The sequence below is a fragment of the Neoarius graeffei genome, chromosome 7 (assembly GCF_027579695.1).
Source record: "Neoarius graeffei isolate fNeoGra1 chromosome 7, fNeoGra1.pri, whole genome shotgun sequence".
NCBI classification, from domain to species: Eukaryota; Metazoa; Chordata; class Actinopteri; order Siluriformes; family Ariidae; genus Neoarius; species Neoarius graeffei.
In genome coordinates, this window is record NC_083575.1 from 2,088,270 (window position 1) to 2,107,253 (window position 18,984).

The following is an 18,984-nucleotide window of genomic DNA, read 5'->3' on the forward strand; positions in this document are numbered from 1 at the left end:
GAGCGTAGGTGTGAATGTGAGTGTGAATGGTTGTCTGTGTCTATGTGTCAGCCCTGTGATGACCTGGCGACTTGTCCAGGGTGAACCCCGCCTTTCGCCCGTAGTCAGCTGGGATAGGATCCAGCTCGCCTGCGACCCTGTAGACGGATAAAGCGGCTAGAGATAATGAGATGAGAAAATTATTTACATCATAAATTCTCTTAATGTCAGAAAGACCAACACCTTCTGCGAAAAAACAACACAAAGCTTTTCTACTGTTTTACAAATAAAGAATTCTCACGAGTTTCTACTCTCTCACTGTCCATGTTCCTCATTCCTTTCTTTGTCCTTTCTTTTCGTTCTCAATGTTTTTCTCATCAATTTTCCTTCTTCCATTCATTCCACTCACAGCCACTGTCTTTTTTTCTTCCTCTTCCTCATTCTTTACTTCTTCTTGTCCCCCTTCATCATTCTTTTCTCCACTTCAACATTCAGAGACCTTCTCTCTCCGAGAGCTGTCACTTCAGTTTCTTGTTCATCATGCACACTAAAGAGCGCCACCTTCTGGCAGTGACTGCTCAGCTTATAGGAATTCATTACAGTGGATGAATTTGAAAAGTAACAGCGTCCCGGGCGTTGACTTGTCCATCACCTGCTGGATGACAAAGACAAGTTCAGTAAAACATGAACTTTCTGTTCCAAATGGGACTTGTGTGCTCATTCAACAGAGTTTCAAATGTCATTTCTCATTTCTGGAATCTAATAATAGTTGTGTTTCGGTCGCATTCCTCACCCGAGAGCAACAGTGTTGTAGCTCTTGGAGACATTTGGATTTATTTTGGATAAAAATAAAAGTCAGAAGGCCTTACCTTCTCTTCTCTGGCAGTGCTCACTGACCAGCAGTTTGCACATGCTCAGTGTCCACATGACACTCTGAGGAATTATGGGTAATCCTTTTGCTCTTCGCGCTGGGTTTCTTCGCAACTGGAGGCGGGACTTTGGCTTTTGTGTTCCGGGGATCAGCAGCAGGTTTGAATGTTTGAGAAACAGAATTCAACTCGTGCACCAGGGTCTTCCTCAGATCTGGTTTGGATTCTGGAGATAAAGGAGATTTCTCAATGACCACCTTCTTCTGGCTTTTGGAGAAGATGAAGTTTGCCGTGGACGTCTGCGAGATGGCCCCTGGGGACAGCGGAGGGGAATGCAGCAGGCTCAGGCACGTCGCTTGGTTGTCTGTAGATGACATGGCAGCGGTTTTCAGACGAATGGCCTCCTGGAGACTAATGGAAGATGAAGAAATGCTAGCTGGAGGCACTTTCTGAGCAGGATTGAATTTAGGAGATGTGGCGATTAAAGTTTGAGGCTTTGGAAGTTTAACATCTTGCTGTGGTTGGGGACTTTGTTTATCTTCATTTTTAACAGCGTCATTTTGGATTTCTTTTACCTCATTTGCAATGGATTGATCTTTTGGTTCAGCAGGGGTTAGTGTAGTTGATGGTTCAGGTGTTGCATTTTGAATTTCCTGCACTGTGATCTTTGGTTCAGGTTCTGCTTTGTTTGGTATTTGGGGGACTGTCTCAGCAGACACGGACTCTTTGACTGGTTCAGTGTTTGCTTGTTGAGTTTTCTGGTCTGTGATGCGGACTTGGCTGTTGGGTTCAAGCTTTACATCCAGTGAAACCTGCTCAATCCTGCTCTTTGGTTAAGTTTCAGGTTGGGTGTCTGATGGAGGAGTAATGCTCGGATTCTCCCATACAGAGGTAGTGGGCAGAGTGTCCTCCTTTTGATTTGTAGCTGACTGCGAGGGAAGATCAGGTGAAACCAAAATCAGAGATCTTCTTATTGGCTTTTGGGGTGTGTCTTGATTAGTTTGATGCTTTGGTTTTAGAAGTCCACCATTTGTTTCAGTTTGGTTCACGTTGGATCTGATTGACCTGAGACGAACATTCTGTAATAAAGACGGTGTGACCATTGGGGTAGGACTTTCCTCTGCAGTCGCACCTTTGTGGGTGGTTGGCAGAGGTGGCGGTTTCTCCTGCTTGTCAGCTGTGATTGCTTTGACTACTTTCTTGAGATCAGTGGGTAATGGTGGTGGTGGAGGAATATTAGATGGCATGGACGTGATTTCGGCTTGCTCTGAGGATACATCTGGTAGGGTTTGGTTTGGGGGAGTAGGGACTGCCTCCAGAGGAGGAGGGAACAGTGGTGGAGGAAGAGGGATCATTGGTGGAGAAGGAGTTCTTGATGTTGAAAATGGTGGGATTTCCGGTGGAGGAAGTGGCATTGATTGGGGAGATGGTGGCATTGGTGGTGGAGGTGGGATCACTGGTGGAGCAGGTAGGATCATTTCAGGAGGAGGTGGGATTTGGATTTCCTGTGCTGGAGAAGATGCAGCTTCCTCTAATGTTGAAGGCTGCGCATCCTGTGGCACTGGGAGCACTTTAAATAAAAAGCTTAGAGAAGGTGGCATGGGTGTAGATGTAAAATCTATTTCATCCTGCCCACCTGGCAGATGTGGAGGGGATACATTTGTAGGAGGTGGAGGTGGTGGGAACAAAGGGTGTGGAGGGGGACATATGATCTCATCAAAATGTCCTTGGAACTGGGTGGATACATCATCTTGTAGAGGTTTAACTTGGTCGGTTGGAGGCAGGGGAGGTATATGTTCAGGAGGTGGTGAAGGAGACGGGGATGGACGGACATGGGCAAGCCTGGCTAAAAGCAGACTGTTGCCAGAAGGAGGCTGAACATCAACAAACATCTTTGTAGGAGTAATTCTATTTTGTGTGTCAGCGGCCATGGCTTCTTGAGTTTGCATTTTTGGTGCTACTGTATTGTCCTTCATTACATTTGTTATGTGACTTGTTGCTGGCATTTTCTCTCGAACCATCTGGATTGGAACTTCAATCTTCAGACCTCTCTTTTGGGCCCAGCACTCAAAGTTTACAGGTCCAGGTCCACACAGTAGTTCGAAGGTGTGCTGATTGTGTGCCCATGTCTCAGGAGGAGGTGGAGGTGGAGCTAGAACTTCAGGAGGATCTGGAACATCAAGGAGTGCAATAAAAGTCATCACAGCTGGTGAAGCAACCGCACCATTAGCGGTTAGACTTTTAATAGATGGTAGGAAATGCTTGAGATTAATTTGGTGACTCCCTCCATTGGTGTGTGAATAGGGTACACTGCCCGCATCCATTTCAACACCTTTCTTTAACTGTAGCTCTGCCAACACTGCTCTCTGACTGTTGTAGGTATCATGCCGCCATCTTGTGGTTTTAGAACTACAACTCCCAGCCAACTTCCGCGTTGACTACGTCACGCCTGGGCGGGATCACGTACATCATTCCTCAGGTTTCAACAAAAGGACTTGGAACCCAGCCATATTGGCTCTTTCGCGTCGGACTCCAGGCGAGACTGACCTGAATAAAGAGTACTCATCATCAGACGTCTAAACAGCGCGTTTCCTTCTTTAATCTGCTCCTGATCAAAGTAGATATCGGAAACACGCGATCATCAACTCAAGCGAGTTATTAACCGGTTTGCAAGTATTACTTGTCTTTTAAAGCCTATGCGGCTGCGAGCAAAGGCAGTTTTCTGAAGAGCTCTTCTCTTTTCTTTCTTTTAAATCCGTGCACGGTGTTGAACAAAGACTTTTCATCTTATCAACTACAAAGATCACCAAAGAAAGCTTCAGAATTTTTCTCCCCCTCACCAAAGACTTCTGACCTCAGGAAGCGCGCGCAACTTCCTCGAGCTTCCAACTTCAGACAGAAGACGAACTTCCTCTGCAATCTACTTCTCCAGTGAGACGGTGCTTCCTACAAAGGCGAGACTCTTTGCAGTAAGAACAGGCACTGGGCAAACAGAAGTTTAAGTCTTAGGAATTAGTTATTCACTTAATGTGAAGTTGTATGAAGTTAAATGAAGTGTATACACTGAATCTTGGTTCTCTATTATTTGGTACTATTGATTTAAAATTTTTTAATCCATAAGTTTGTGCATGTCTTTCTCTCTCTCTCTCCTAACATTCTAATTTCATTTAACTCGCTCATATTTTGACCTTATTAAGATTTCAGTGAGTTTGATAATGTTATGAGTGTGGAATTTCTTTGTTAGAAAACACGTGCTCATTAAATCATGAGGATTCCCCTCCTCCAAGATTGCAGATAGCACGTCCTGGTACGGACACATTCCAACTTCGAGAGAGACAAGCTCTCTCTCTCTCTCTTTTCTCACACACACACACACACACACACACACACACACACACACAGACATAACCTGTTATAAAGGTTTCATTCTATTGCCATTCAGTTATTAAGTTTACATTTTCTTTTTTTTATTAATTTCCTTTTATTATCTTTTTATAATAAACTCCATTATTATTGAAATGGTGTGTGGTGTCTATCTGCTGTCCTAATACTTTTGAAGTTGCCCAATCGCAAAGAATTCAAGGAAGGTGTAGACAATTTGTAATATGGTAAGTGATCAATAATAATTTGATAATATACCATAATCTAGCTGTTTGGTAATTTATCCAGGATTAATGGTATGATTCATTAAATGATTCACTAAATGATTCATTGAACGATTCACTTAATGATTCATTGAACGATTCATTAAATGATTCCCTGATTCGATTCATTGAATGATTCACTTCAGCGATCCAAATGAGACTGATTTCATGTAATTATTAAAGATTGATCACTTATCCAAATCTTAAATACACAAAATCATTAATTACACCTACACTGTCACCATTCTGAACTGTACAGGCACTGTAGGGTGAGTTGATTTTCTGAGACCCATTTTCCAGAGATTTATGCTCAACAATGGTTCTTGCATACATACGGGAATGGAGTGAGTATGAATAACTTGGTGGAGGCGGTGGTTTCTTGCTCTTTTTCATCACTGACAGACTGCGATTAAAAGGACCTATGGATCGTGACTTCTTCCAAGCTTCTTCTTGTTGGTTGTTACCATTCAGCTGCACAGGCTTAAAGGGGGTACTTTGGGCACCAGGGTTATCTTTGACCACAGATGGTCCATCTGTTTCCTCTGCCTGACTTGTCCTGCTGGCCACTCGAGGAGTGCTGCTGCTAGAAATGGTGGAAGAATCGGAGACCAGTGTTTCGGATGATCCCGAGCAGCTCCAGCCAGAGGACTCTGAGAGGGTGGCAGTCCGATGGGTAGAAGCCCGAGAAGAGATCCATGAGGACATCACTGATGGAGCTCGTGAGGAGAACCGTGAGGATGCCCGGGATGAGGCTCTTGACGGAGCCGGACTGGCCGATGCTAGGCTGCTCTTGCTCACCATGCGAACGCTACTGTGACTTCTGTTGCGGCTGAGTTCAACCACGTCCACAGACGGAGGCAGTACCGCATTTGGGATGATCTTGGACATGTATGTTGCCTCAGGGGAGACATACATTACTGGACTGGATGGAGAGGTGCCTGATGTGGTCATCCAGGGACTGGCTTGTGAATTTGGACACTCTGGGTCAAACGACTGGGGTAACAGGTGCCGGAGTAGAGAGGTGTCATCCTGCTGTCCTTCCTGTGGAGGGAGCTGTGGTTGATCCTCCGTTACTGCCTGAAGCCTGTTCATGTTCTGCAGCTGGGTTATTGCTCCGTCTGGGACCGAGGCGATGGATATGCTATCCAGAGTGGGAATGACGGTGGAAATGCTTACACCTCCATTGGACAACTGAGCATCAGTGAACTGGGATGCTATCCATGCAGCACGGTCAAGCCCTTGAGATAGGAAATGGATCAAAATGTGATATTAGTGGGGTTAAAATACACTTCATTTTTATATTAAAGCTGTGTGCTTTAATAAGAAAGTATACCCAGTTCTTTCTGTACATGTCTTGGTATTCCTGTAACTGTACCCGCCTTTTTCCCCTTCGATTTGCTCTTCCCACATTTCTTGTCATCTTTCAGTGGTCTGAAGGTAGAGCCTGCATGCAGGGGTACAACAAAATGATCAACACTACCCAACCAAGGGTCGAGTTAAACCATTACATTGGGTTAAATTCACACTCTAAAATTGTACTTCGCTCAGCTCCATTTCTCTACAGTGAAATGAAATCATTCTTGGACACGAGACCGTACCTTGGCGTGTGAGTCCGGAACGTGAAGACTGATAGGAAGTGATGGAACGTGTGGAGATCGTATCAGCAGCAGTACTCTCAGACTCGGACATCCTCAGTTCACTGAAGCTCATGTCATCGTCTGTCTGAGCGGTCACTGTTGACTACAGAGAAAAGAAATGTTGTCCACGTCAGCAAACGTCTTAAAATTAACACCTGGTGATGCTTTCGTGTCTGCGTTTCTCCTGCCCCAGTGGTTTTTAAGCTAACTGTTAATAAGGCACTTACAATGACGCTCTGGTCATCCAGATAGTCCACACCGTTTCTGTTTTCTGGAGAATTAAAAAAAAAAATTACAACCTTCAATAAAAAGGCTGATCGTTCTGCACTGTGAGACATTTATTATGAACAGTTTAGTATTTGCAGTTCCCCCATTACCCTCATTTTATATGTCTGTGGTTAGCAACTACCAAAACTTTCACTTTCTCCTAAAATGATTCACGTTTAACTGCTTTAGAAGGACATACCATCTTGCTGCAGGAGTTTCAGACCCTCCTGAGCCTCCGTATGCAGATCCTGGACATACTTTGGTCGATTTCCCTCAATAAACACATTCTCTTGGAAGTGTTGTAGAGAGCATGATGTCTCACCTTTCACATCAGGGGCTAGAGAGAGACAGACAGACCGATAGACAGACAGACAGGAAGAGAGAGAATGGAGAAAATATTCAAGTCTTTTCTTAGTGGTGAAGAGTTTTCTTTTATAGTTGTGTTGTACTTTAGAATGCTAGTAAATTATTTATACAGAAACAATCGTCTTAATTATAAATCACTGAAATTGATTCGCACTTATGAAGGTTCAATAAATGATTTCTCTCCAAGATCAGTAGAATAAATTCAGTATTCTCTGTTACACACATCTTTAATATTTATATAGTGAGAAAGTGAAGTGAAAGAAAAAGTGAAGGAATTTCTTTTTTTCTGCTTGAAGAATAAATACAGATCTGAACCTCCACTAGGGGGCGGAACTGAGTCACAGATAGTTTAAAAATGATGCTGCACAATTGGAGTTCAAAGCACAAGCATGTAGTGAAACGAAAACACTATTTTCGTTGTCCGTGTATTTGAGTTGCTCGTTTTGTACATGTTTCCTAATGAACAGGAAGTGACTCAGCACCTAGAAGCAGCCGAGACAATAATTTCACCACAGTAACAGTGAAACTTGGAGATAAATTCCCAGGATAATTCTCGTTCCTCTAAGTCACACTTCACGACACTATAGTGTTGGTGTAAAGATTAAATATAATATCAAGTGAACACAATCATTCAGAGCCTTTAGTTGTTTATCAAAACTATGCAGAAATACCACTTTGTCTTAAAATAAATAAATACCCGCAATCACCACCACGACATTTGGTCATGGAGGTGGATGGAGCCAGCAGTTTGGTCCAGTTGGTCAAAATTAGTGTTTGAAACTTTACAGAACTCTTCTTTGTCCCAGGAGTTCTTTCTCTTTCAGTCACAGTTAACATTTAAGCAAATAACTCAACGAGAAATGTCTGTTCACTTGTTAATTTAATGCTTGTAGTTGTACAAATTTAATTATCCAGTTACTGAGGGGAAAATAAGAAAATTAAAACAGTGTATTAGAGCCATGGGGGTGGGGTGGGGTGTTTCAGATTTTCCAAGTCACAAATATACAAGACAAATGTTTTTTTCTCCTTTTTTGGTGTCAAGGAACCAGATCGCTTCACTTTGCAAGTTTGGATCAACGTGATCACACCACAGACCCCATGACTGAGCCAAGAGTTCTAGGAAATGCAGTCTTTCCTCCTCAATCAGCAATACAAAAGAATAAAGAGGTCAGAGAATTTCAACTGCATTACCCAGAATGCACTGCAGCCAGGAAGCAGGACAGATTTTTCTCGCAAATTTGTGACTTTATAATTTCGGAGAATCTGTTTTTTGCTCATAAAGCTATATAATAAAGTGGCAAAGTTTGTTTGTTTGTCTTGAGCCAACGTCGCCATTTCTTGACCGATTTTTAACCAAATTTGACAAGTGGGTCCGGGAATGACCCGGAATTTTGGAGATATAAGCAAAATTCATGTACGTGCCCCAGGGAGGTCTCTGGGGGGCACAACATCCACCCACCCCCTCCCTCAATGCCTTTCACATTACATTTATCAACAAAAACTCTGAACAGATCTTCACTAAACTTGGCACATAGATACAGGAGATAGCCACAATTTGGCAGAACTCAGAAATTCCATATTTGGGCCCCAGGGGGTCCCCGGTGGGCCCCTGGGTGATGGATGTTTGGATGAAGTAAGAAATGTATAGCAACAAAGTATCTTTCATTTCTTAGTGGATATCTTCTCTCCACCCCTTCCTACTGACGACTGTATTACTTTTAAAACCCTTTTTCTAATATATACACAACTCATCTCATTATCTCTAGCCGCTTTATCCTGTTCTACAGGGTCGCAGGCAAGCTGGAGCCTATCCCAGCTGACTACGGGTGAAAGGCGGGGTACACCCTGGACAAGTTGCCAGGTCATCACAGGGCTGACACAGACAACCATTCACACTCACATTCACACCTACGGTCAATTTAGAGTCACCAGTTAACCTAACCTGCATGTCTTTGGACTGTGGGGGAAACCGGAGCACCCGGAGGAAACCCACGCGGACACGGGGAGAACATGCAAACTCCGCACAGAAAGGCCCTCGCCGGCCACGGGGCTCGAACCCAGACCTTCTTGCTGTGAGGCGACAGCGCTAACCACTACACCACCGTGCCGCCTGTCACAATTATTCAACCCCTAAATAATATTGTTGTTTTTAAAGCTTTCTGACAGTTTTTATGGCCAAAAGTGGAGTTGAAACACAATTAAGCCTTTAGGAACTCTATAATGATCCTTCATTTGCGATGCATATATAAACCCCACCCATGAAAGCATTCAAGGTCAGTTGCAATGATGGGAAAGACAAAGGAGCTTCCACAAAAGCTGAGAGAGATTATTTCATCATGGAAGATTTCCAAAAAATTTAACATTCCAAGAGATACCATTGGGTGCATTATAAGGAAGTTTAAAACTTAGAGAACAGCTGCAAACCTGCCTGGCCGTAGAAGAAAGCCCAAAATTTCATCAAGGGCCCTTAGCCACTTAGTCAGGACAACTAAGAAAAACCCCCATGTGAACACAAGACACCTACAGGATGACATGATGAGTAGAAGTGTCTTATCTGGGCTAAGGAGAGAAAGAAATGGACTGTTGCTCAGTGGTCCAAAGTCCTCTTTTCACATTTTGCATTTAATTTGGAAATCATGGTCCTAGAGTCTGGAGGAAGAGTGGAGAGGCATAGAATCCAAGGTGTTTGAAGCCCAGTGTGAAGTTTCCACAGTCTGTGATGATTTGGGGTGCCATGTCGTCTGCTGGTGTTGGTCCACTGTATTTTATCAAGTCCAAAGTCAACACAGCCATCTACCAGGAGATTTTAGAGCACTTCATGCTTTCATCTGCTGACGAGCTTTTTGGAGATGCTGATTTCCTTTTCCAGCAGGACTTAGCACCTACCCACAGTGCCAAAACTATTACCAAATGGTTTGCTGACCATGATATTACTGTGTTTGATTGGCCAGCCAACTTGCCTGACCTGAACCCCATAGAGAATCTATGGGGTATTGTCAAGATGAAGATGAGAAACACCCGACCCAAAAATACAGATACGCTGAAGGCCACTATCAAAGCAACCTGGGCTTCAGTAACACCTCAGCAGTGCCACAGACTGATCACCTCCATGCCACACCGCACTGATACAGTAATTCATGGTAAAGGAGCCCCAACCAAGTACTGAGTGTATAAATGAATATACTTTTCAGAAGTTGGACATTTCTGTATTGTAAATCCTTTTTTTGATTGATCTTAGGGAATATTCTAATAATTTGAGATACTGGATTTCTGATTTTCATGAGCTATAAGCCATAATCATCAAAATTAAAACAAAAAAGGCTTTAAATATTTCACTTTACATGTAATGAATATAGAATATATGAAAGTTTACCTTTTTGAATTAAATTATGAAAAAAAAGGAATTTTCATGGTATTCTAATTTTTTGAGATGCACTAGTATATCCAGCAATCAGCTCCCTCACTTCCGTTTCCATCAGTTTTGTGAAACTTGATAGCTCCACCCCTGAATCTAGGCCAGTCTCACTAGTGGGAACGCTTGGCAGCCCAGCCAATACAGTGTCCAGGTTAGAATGAATAGTGCTAATTTTCGCAACGAAATAGGCTCCCATCTGATCCGCAAACTCAATCTTGTCGTCAAACGGCAGGAAAATTGAACTTGTCTGACCCTGATTCAAGAGTTTCTTAGAGGCCACAAACAATTTGCATTGATTAGAGCGGTTTTCCTCAAAATCATGATAAAAAGAACGGCGCGCCTCATTCATCAGCTTTTTTTTCTTCTTAACTTTGTAATCAATCAAGTCTTCCAGTGCACCAGTCCTTCTCCACTTCCTTTCTGCTTTCCTCTTTCTCGCCTCGCTGCCTTAATATCCTCGTTGAACCATGGTACAAGTGGTCTTGATCTGATCGCTTTAGTACGAAGCGGTGCATGCCTGTCCATGGCATCTGCTAAGATAGTATTGTAACTGTTACTACATGCTCTAGGGAGGCATGATCAAAAAAAAAAAAGGGGGTGGTGACATAAACCCAAAATACAAGACAACGTAAAAAGAGTGAAATTTATTTACAAAAGTGCTTAACAAAAAGTAATAGAAAAAACGGAATGCAAAGTCCAACAAGGAGGGTGGCAGCCCCAGAAGCCAACCCTCCAACCGAGCAGACGGACGCGAAATGGCAAGGCGAGCGTGCAAAAACCCCAAAACCCTCTCTCCTCTCTGACAGGTGGAAGTGTAACTGCTGTCTGTGTTGTGTTGTGTTTCTGTGACAAAGGCCGACACTTTCTCACTGTTTGAATGCACTTTTATTGCCTGTAAGACAGCAAGGAAACCCACTGGTTGGTCACGTTCATATATAGCAGTTTCTCGGCACAGCGTGGGCTCAATCCTCACGTACTGGTCCGATTATTCATAAATAATAATTAATAAACAAACCCAAACATAAACATATGTACCTGTAAGACAGCAAGGAAACCCACTGGTTGGTCACGTTCATATATAGCAGTTTCTCGGCACAGCTTCATGGGAAGAAGTTAGCAAATATTAGCTTAGCCTTTGAGCTAAGGTAGCTAACTATCGTATCAATATGTAACAATACACAACCAATTTGACTCATTCTGTTAAGTGCAATGTGTTCGCCACCTTCTTAAGTATAATATAATTTTAGCTGTGTTATTGCATTACGTTATTTTCACAGTTTCAGTGCAGTGCTGTGCTTTGAGTAACCTACCATGGGCTCAATCCTCACGTACTGGTACTGAGGTGACGTCACAGCCAGTATTTATATGCTGAGGGGAGCCATGGCAACCAGTGAGTGTCCATGATACATATTGTATGTAACAGCAAATCTGATTGCTTGTCACTGTGTCAAGTGGAATCAACAGCTAAAATCTGTTACACTCCCCCCTGCTGAATTCCACTTACACACAAAACAAAAACAGGCAAAGAAAGAAAAGGGAAAAAAAAAAGAGAGAGAAAACAAACAAACATCTAACCAGGTGAGTGACACATCAGGCACTGAACATAAGCGCAACCCTGAACAATAAAACAACAAAGAAAACAAAACAAACATCACATATAAGAATATATACAGTATACCTCAGAAAAAAAACGACAGAGGAAGCCAACACCGTGAAGTCACATGTAACCCAGTCAGGAGACTATTCTCTGAAAGAATTAGAGGAGAAAGAGGCTGGCCAAACCCCCAAAACCATCTTAGGTAAACATGCCTGTTACATGTCTAATACACAATGTGACCCCACAGACCCTCAGTAAAAAAAACGACAGTCAGGGATACAAGCATGAGAAACCTTGCCCTGTATCTACTAAGCTAACCCCACCCACACAGGAGTAAGAAAAGAAGAAAAAAAAAAAAAAACAACCATTTCACATCTCAAGTAATCAGTTGCACCATTAACAACATATCGAGCAGTTAGGAAGGCATATCTCCCCTCCACGTTGTCGAACAGAACCGAACCATTCATGAACACATTAGAGAGAATTTATTCAAACTCTTAGTACATCCCTTTGAACACTATTGATCCACCTATCAGTTTACCCTTATCTTTTGGTCCATAATCTCAATAAGCCTAGTCACAGGTCTAAGCAACCTCCCCGCCCTAGACCTAATACTACGCGATGGTTCGTCTGGTGGAACTGGAGCAGGAGCATCATGCAGCATAGGAATGTGGTCACTTGACCCAGAAACAATAGCCAAGGCAGTGCAAAATCCATCACCCTGGCCAGATCCCATGTTACATGACTCAGAAACTGGCTGCTGGGGGTCCTGAGATTTAAGTCCCACTAAAGCAGGTGAAGGGAGTGGATCACCCTGACAGCTGAGTTGACCAGAGCCACCATCGTGTGACTGAAGCAAAGATGGTTCAAGATGTGCAGTGTGCTGGGTATCCTGACATTGGCCATCAACCTCCCCACCTTGGTCACCAGACCCCTCGGAAGGCAACTGAGAAACCCAAACTTTGGTTCTGTACTCAGCTGCATCTGTCGACATGTCGTCATCCATAAAAACATCACCTCCTGCCACACGTGGACAATCAGAAACAGAGGAGACAGAAAAGTCCTGCTCGTCTAAAGAAACTCTGTCGGGGAGTGGCAGAAAGTTAACTGGTGTTATCAGGTTGCGGTGGACTGTTTTCACATCACCGGTCGAGTCATGCTGAATTTTGTAGGTGTGACTGTCAGCATTCACCCCGATGACAAGGTAAGTGGCATCCTCCCAACGGTCAGCAAGCTTGCGTTTACCACGTTCACCCTTGTTGGCCAACAATACCTGATCACCGACTTCAACAGGAGCTCCCCGGGCCCTTCGGTTGTATAGTTCAGCATGTCTCCTCAACTGTTTGGAAGCTGAGGCTTGCGCAACCCCCATAGCCTCCTTCAGACTCTGCCTCAGAAACTGAACATACTCATCATAGCTCACAACCTCCGGGACATTCAAGACAGAGCTGAAAGCCAGGTCAATGGGCAGCCTAGGTGTCCTCCCAAACATCAGAAGAAACGGAGCATACCCTGTGGTCTCGTGGATGGTGCAGTTGTAGGCAAATGTGAGAGATTTCAGTGCCTGAGGCCACCTATGCTTTGACCTTGGTGGCAGTGCCCGAATCATGTTCCCCAAAGTCCTGTTCATCCTCTCACATGAGCCATTGCCCATGGGATGATATGGCGTCGTATGGGATTTCTGAACGCCTGCAAACTTCAAAAGATCAGCAATAAGGGCACTTTTGAAATTGGCCCCCCTATCCGAGTGAATTCGTTTTGGAAACCCATAGACACAAAAGAAGTTATGCCACAATTGGTGGGCTACAGCCTTGGCAGATTGGTTCGGGCACAGAAACACATTAGCCATCTTCGTGAAATGGTCAGTGACCACAAGCACGTCTAATGACCGGTTCTTTGAGTCCTCCGCACACCAAAAGTCAATACAAACAAGTTCGAGAGGTTCCGTCGTTACAATGGTTTCCAGTGGTGCTCTCGCTTCTGGCTCAGGGGTTTTGCTCAGCACACACCGCCTGCAGCCCTTCACATGTTCCCTTACCTCCTTTTCCAGGCCCGCCCAGTAGAAGCGCTGCCTAGTAAGGTACAAAGTCCGCTGTTGACCCTGGTGACCGGCCTCATCATGGACCCCCTCCAGCACAAGTGTTTTCAGGGAAGCAGGTACCACATAGAGAAAAGATTTGGTCTTTGTAACAGGGCTCTTGGACACGCGATACAGCACGCCCTTCCGCATGCAAAGCTTATCCCAACACTTCAGGAGATGTAGGACACCAGCTGGCTCCAGAGCACGCTCTCTCCTAGATGGTCGCTGCCCCCTTTCCACAAAGAAGATCACCCTGCTTAGCACCGTGTCAGCCCTCTGCTTATCCATCAGCTGGTCATGAGACAACACATCAGTCCCAGCCAGTTCCACTGGCAACACTGCCTGTGGAAGCTGTGGCAGCAACAATGCATGAGGTGTCACTGAACCTTCCTGCAGCTTGTGTGACTGCAGAACAGCCGCCACTTCCTGACTCGCCAGAGCCCCGGGCTGGACAACAACAGCACACTGGCAGCCAACAGAAGGCCCCACAACAGAGTTCTTCTCAAATGGATGGGTAGACCACCGGAACACATCCTGCACCTGATCTTTACAAACAGCATCAGCCTTGGCCAGCAATGTTTCATAAGCCACTCTCGTTAAGCGATGGAGTGCACTTGAATGAACAAAGGGCTCTCTGCTCAAAGCGTCTGCGACAATGTTCTTGGGTCCCGGGATGTATTTTATGTCAAATCGGTATGGTGCCAGTTTGGCGACCCACCTCTGTTCGCATGCATCAAGTTTAGCTTTGGACAAAATATACGTCAACGGATTATTATCCGTCCAGACTGTAAATGGGTGTCCTCTCAGCCAATGATGGAATTTGTCGCAGACTGCCCATTTCATGGCAAAAAACTCTAACCTGTGCGCAGGGTACCGTGACTGTGCATATGAGAGCGATTTGCTAGCGAAAGCAATTGGCCTTGCCACTGTGCCCCCTTCCGGCACCTGTGACAGGACTGCTCCAAGGCCATTACTGGATGCGTCCACTGAAAGAAGGAAAGGCTCCCCAAAATTTGGATGAGCCAAAACCACCTGATCAAGCAGAGCCCATTTCAACAGATGAAAGGCCTGTCTGCACTCCTCAGTCCAGTCTGTGGCCACCAGCTTCCGCTGGGGAGGCCGTCCCTTTTTTCGCTTGAGGTGGGGACTCTTAGGTCCAACAGTGAGACCGAACAGCGGTTTGGCTATTGAGGAAAAGCCCTCAATGAACTGCTGGTAGAAAACCACCATTCCCAGAAAAGATCGTATTTTCCGTGGTGATGGGACCCCTGTACTGTCTTCCATAAGGTCCTCCTCAGTCAGGGCAGTAATTGCTCGCACCTTTTCAGGGTCCGTAGCGATGCCCTCTGCACTCACGATGTGGCCAAGGAACCTTACAGACCTCTGCAAGAAATGACATTTCTTTGGAGCCAGTTTCAAATTGTGGACCTGAAGACGCTCAAAGACCATTCCCAGTCGTTCCAATGCCAGCTCCTCGGTCGGAGCAAACACAAGGACATCGTCCAAGTAGCAAAGGAGACTCAAAAAATTCTGGTCCCCAAAGATGGACAGCATCATCCGCATAAAGGTGGCGGGGCTGTTGCACAGGCCCTGTGGCAGGCGGTTGTATTTGTACAACCCAAATGGCGATGTAAAAGCCGTATACCTCTTGTCATCTTCATGAACCTCAACATTGTAGTAACCAGATGTGAGGTCCATGGTAGAGAAAAAAAAACATTGCCACCCAGTGCCGCCAGAGCATCAGCCTGATGAGGTAACGGATGAGCGTCCTTGATGGTACGGGCATTTATCCAGCGGAAATCGGTACAGAGCCTCAGGTCCCCTGACTTTTTCCAAACGAGGATCAAAGGTGATGCAAAGTCACTGCTGGACTTTCTTATGATCTCTCGTTCTTCCATCTCATCCAATACTTGTCTGAGTTTCTCGTACTGGTTGGGTGCGACACGTCGGTATGGTAACCGAAAAGGTCTCTCATCACTGAGTCTAATCCGGTGAACACAGCCTTTAGCCTTTCCACAGTCCAATCGATGTCTAGAAAAGATGGACTGGTACTTAGCAATCAGCTCGACAAGTCTCTCTTTACAAGAAGAAGTCACATCACAAGAATCCAAATCAATATCAGCAAGCCCCAGGTCATGCAAGATTGAGGTACCTCCACCATGAGGTCCACTGGGACTGCCATTCCCATCACGACAGTCTGGGAAGCTTGAATCATCAGACGTGAGATGGGAGTCTTCTCCATCAACAGTAACATTACCTGACTTCTGCACCTGTTGCTGGATAACGCACTGTGCATCGTCATGCACATCAGAGCAGTCAAAGTCCTCCAACTCTATACAGGGATAGACATCAGCGAGCTTGGCATTTCGTCTCAGTGTCACAGGCTTATCAAAAGGATTTATCACTTTAAGGGGCAGCCAACCATCACCACGAAGCAATGCCACGGTCCTCCCTACCAACACAGACTGTGGGCGTGACCTGGCAGCAGTAGGTTCCATGATGACAGCGCTGCCGACTGAGATGTTGCCAACATTCTGAAGCCGACCCCAAACCAAATGTTCACTTAGAGGATCAAGAGTCACGGCCCTCTTTATCCTCACTGTTCCCACTTTGTCGGGGATGTCACTGCCTGACCACACCTCCACATTAGCCAACAGGCTCAGCAGCCTACGTTGCTCAACTTCACTGCGGTCAGACGCAGTCATGTGGCTCAAAGCGTCCCTCGACGCTTTCAAGCGTCGAATCAGGTATTTCAAGAGATTACTCCCCACAATGAGATCGTCATGTTGTGTAGCAACCACAAATGTTGGAACAATCACAGGGAAGCCGAACAGCTCAATCTCCAGATCACAAATTCCCAAGGGTTTGGTCCGTGACCCACCACAACCAACCAAAACCACATCTGTGGGCACCAGAGAAGGGCTCTTCATCGCTCCCTCCTGTGACAGCCGCTGCAAAACCCTGGAACTCAAGCTGCATGCCATCGAACCACTGTCGAGCATAGCATTCACATCAACTTCATTACCAATCAGTGCTTTAGCATGGAAGAGCTCATCATAAGGTGCAATTCTCTGTGTGTTCTGCAATATGACTTTACTCTTTAGCTCTTCATATACACTCTCATAAAAAGATTCCAAATCATCATTTTCTGTACTGGGGGGATTCACTACTGGCCCAACACTTGCCCCCCCTAAATGTTGGCCCTCTCGTTTCCCTCTTGCTGAGTGGTGTGTTTACTAGTAGCACCGCCCACTGGCTGAGGCATGACAGACTTTGGACATTCGGCACGTGTGTGGCCAGAAGCATAACAAAGGAAACAGAGATGGTTGGACCGGCAATGAAAACGAGTAGTATGCCCCTTGTCCCCACACACTTCACATGACAGCGAGGGTCGCGCTCTGTTTCTGGGCCCTCCCTGTGACTGACGTCCTGGCCTGTCATAGTACGGAGTCTGGTGGGGCCCCTGCGCTAGAATATGTTCCAACATGCTGAGAATACGGTCCAAAGGCTCAGCAGACTCCTGCAGTGACTGGCCTAATGCTGGGCCTGTGTTAGTGTTGCAAGCAGACTTACCAGTTGGTAATGGCAAATGGGGAGCAGGACTGATGTCTTGGCGCAACACAGCTACAGCAGTGGTACTCTTAAGCCGAGAAGAGTGCCTCTTATCCCTCCTGTGTCCAACCAGTGTCTCGTGGACCTCAGCAGCAGTCCACTGCTGTAGCGGCTTGCACCTGAATATTAGGGACAGTTCAGCATCAGGGCAATGTCTGATAAACATAGTAGTGAGTTCCTGTGAAGGATTATCCATTGATTTATTCTGTCTTTTCAGACAGTCCTCAGTCACTTCCATAGTTTTGTTCAACCTGAGCCAATACTCAAAAGGATCCTCACCAGAGAATGGCATGGTGGCATAAAAATCAGCAAGTGGCATGATAGAGGAAACTGTGTCACTGAAATGTTGCTTCAAAATGTCAAAAATGGGACCTGGGCCATCAGACAGAACAAGAAAGGGGTTACTGCGAAGGCCCACTTTAACCACCTCCCTCGCCCTCCCCATCAACCTGTTCCTGACCTCCTCAGCCTGCTTTGCTACAGGTACTGCCTGCTTCTTGAGATATGCCATGACCACTGCTTCCCATTCATGTACCGTATAGGCATCCAAGCCATCCCCCTTATTAAAGCATACTGGCTCTTTGACTTCAGACTTCACCACCCAGTTTGTGAAAGAAGAGTCCGCCCCCCCTGAACTGGATGTATTACCAGCAACGTTATTACCTGCTCCACTACCAAGCTGTGATGTAATGCAGGAGGCAATACTCTCTCCAATAGACATGCCAATTTCCCTAGCTATGCCTGCAATAATATGGACTGAAGAACTGCCCTCATATGCACCAGGCAAGTCAAGCCCAGCACAGCCAATTCGAGGCGGATCAGTGAACCCATCATCAGTATTTGAAATGTTTTCAAGAGCTGGCATAGGGGTGAACATGACAGGTGTAGACTGAAACCTAGCCCTACCCACAGGTGTTACAGGAGTGTACCTTAACGCACCCCTCCCCCTGCCAACACCAAAATCCATGTTCAGTATGGAAAACACAAGCAAGAGAAAAAAAAAAAACACCACCACCAAGATGCCTGTATATACACAGTATATAAAAAAAATTCACTTGACCCACTCCCAAATGAAAACAGTATAGACAAAACAACAGAAAATAGGAGTCACATGCGTAAAATCACTGAGACCCCAAATTTACCAGGCCCAAAACAAAAGGAAGCCAATTAGGACAAAAAAACAAACAAACAAAAACATTTTTAAAAAAAATTAGATTTCAAGTAGCAAGGCACACAGCCAATAAAACAAAACACACACAAAAAAAACCAAATCCAAAATCAAATCAGCTCCATCGGGGAAAAACAAACAAACAACAACAAAAAATGCCACTCCAACAGAACAGGTTATACAGTCATGTATAAATGAAACAACAAGACTGCTCAGACCTGGTAAATGATCTGGCTGATATTTCACCCCAATGAGTTGCAAAATGAACAAAAAAATAAATGGGCGTTCAAATCACTCACAGAAAATAAATGGGCGTTCAAATCACTCACAGGTGAGACAATGCGTCAATA

General features: G+C 45.1%; 2 protein-coding genes across 2 annotated transcripts; both read right to left on the reverse strand.

The window, feature by feature from the left end:
* Window positions 1–675: 675 nt before the first annotated feature.
* LOC132888632 (uncharacterized protein KIAA1522-like) lies at window positions 676–9,220 on the reverse strand. Its single transcript, XM_060924690.1, is given in 8 exon segments — window positions 676–3,218; window positions 3,703–3,794; window positions 4,727–5,730; window positions 5,826–5,936; window positions 6,091–6,232; window positions 6,357–6,400; window positions 6,596–6,733; window positions 9,187–9,220. Coding segments are annotated over 8 exon segments (3,915 nt in total). The 3' UTR covers window positions 676–868.
* A 1,829-nt stretch (window positions 9,221–11,049) lies between these two features.
* LOC132888994 (uncharacterized) lies at window positions 11,050–13,469 on the reverse strand. The gene is made up of 2 exons (XM_060925093.1): window positions 11,488–13,469; window positions 11,050–11,275 (listed from the first exon to the last, which is right to left on the reverse strand). The coding sequence occupies exon 1, from the start codon at window positions 13,426–13,428 to the stop codon at window positions 12,307–12,309; it is 1,122 nt and encodes a 373-aa protein (XP_060781076.1). The 5' UTR covers window positions 13,429–13,469; the 3' UTR covers window positions 11,050–11,275; window positions 11,488–12,306.
* Window positions 13,470–18,984: the final 5,515 nt, after the last annotated feature.

Bases quoted from the DNA above. Each gene is read 5' to 3' on its own strand.
- LOC132888994 (XM_060925093.1), bottom strand. From the start codon at position 13,428: ATGGGCAATGGCTCATGTGAGAGGATGAACAGGACTTTGGGGAACATG.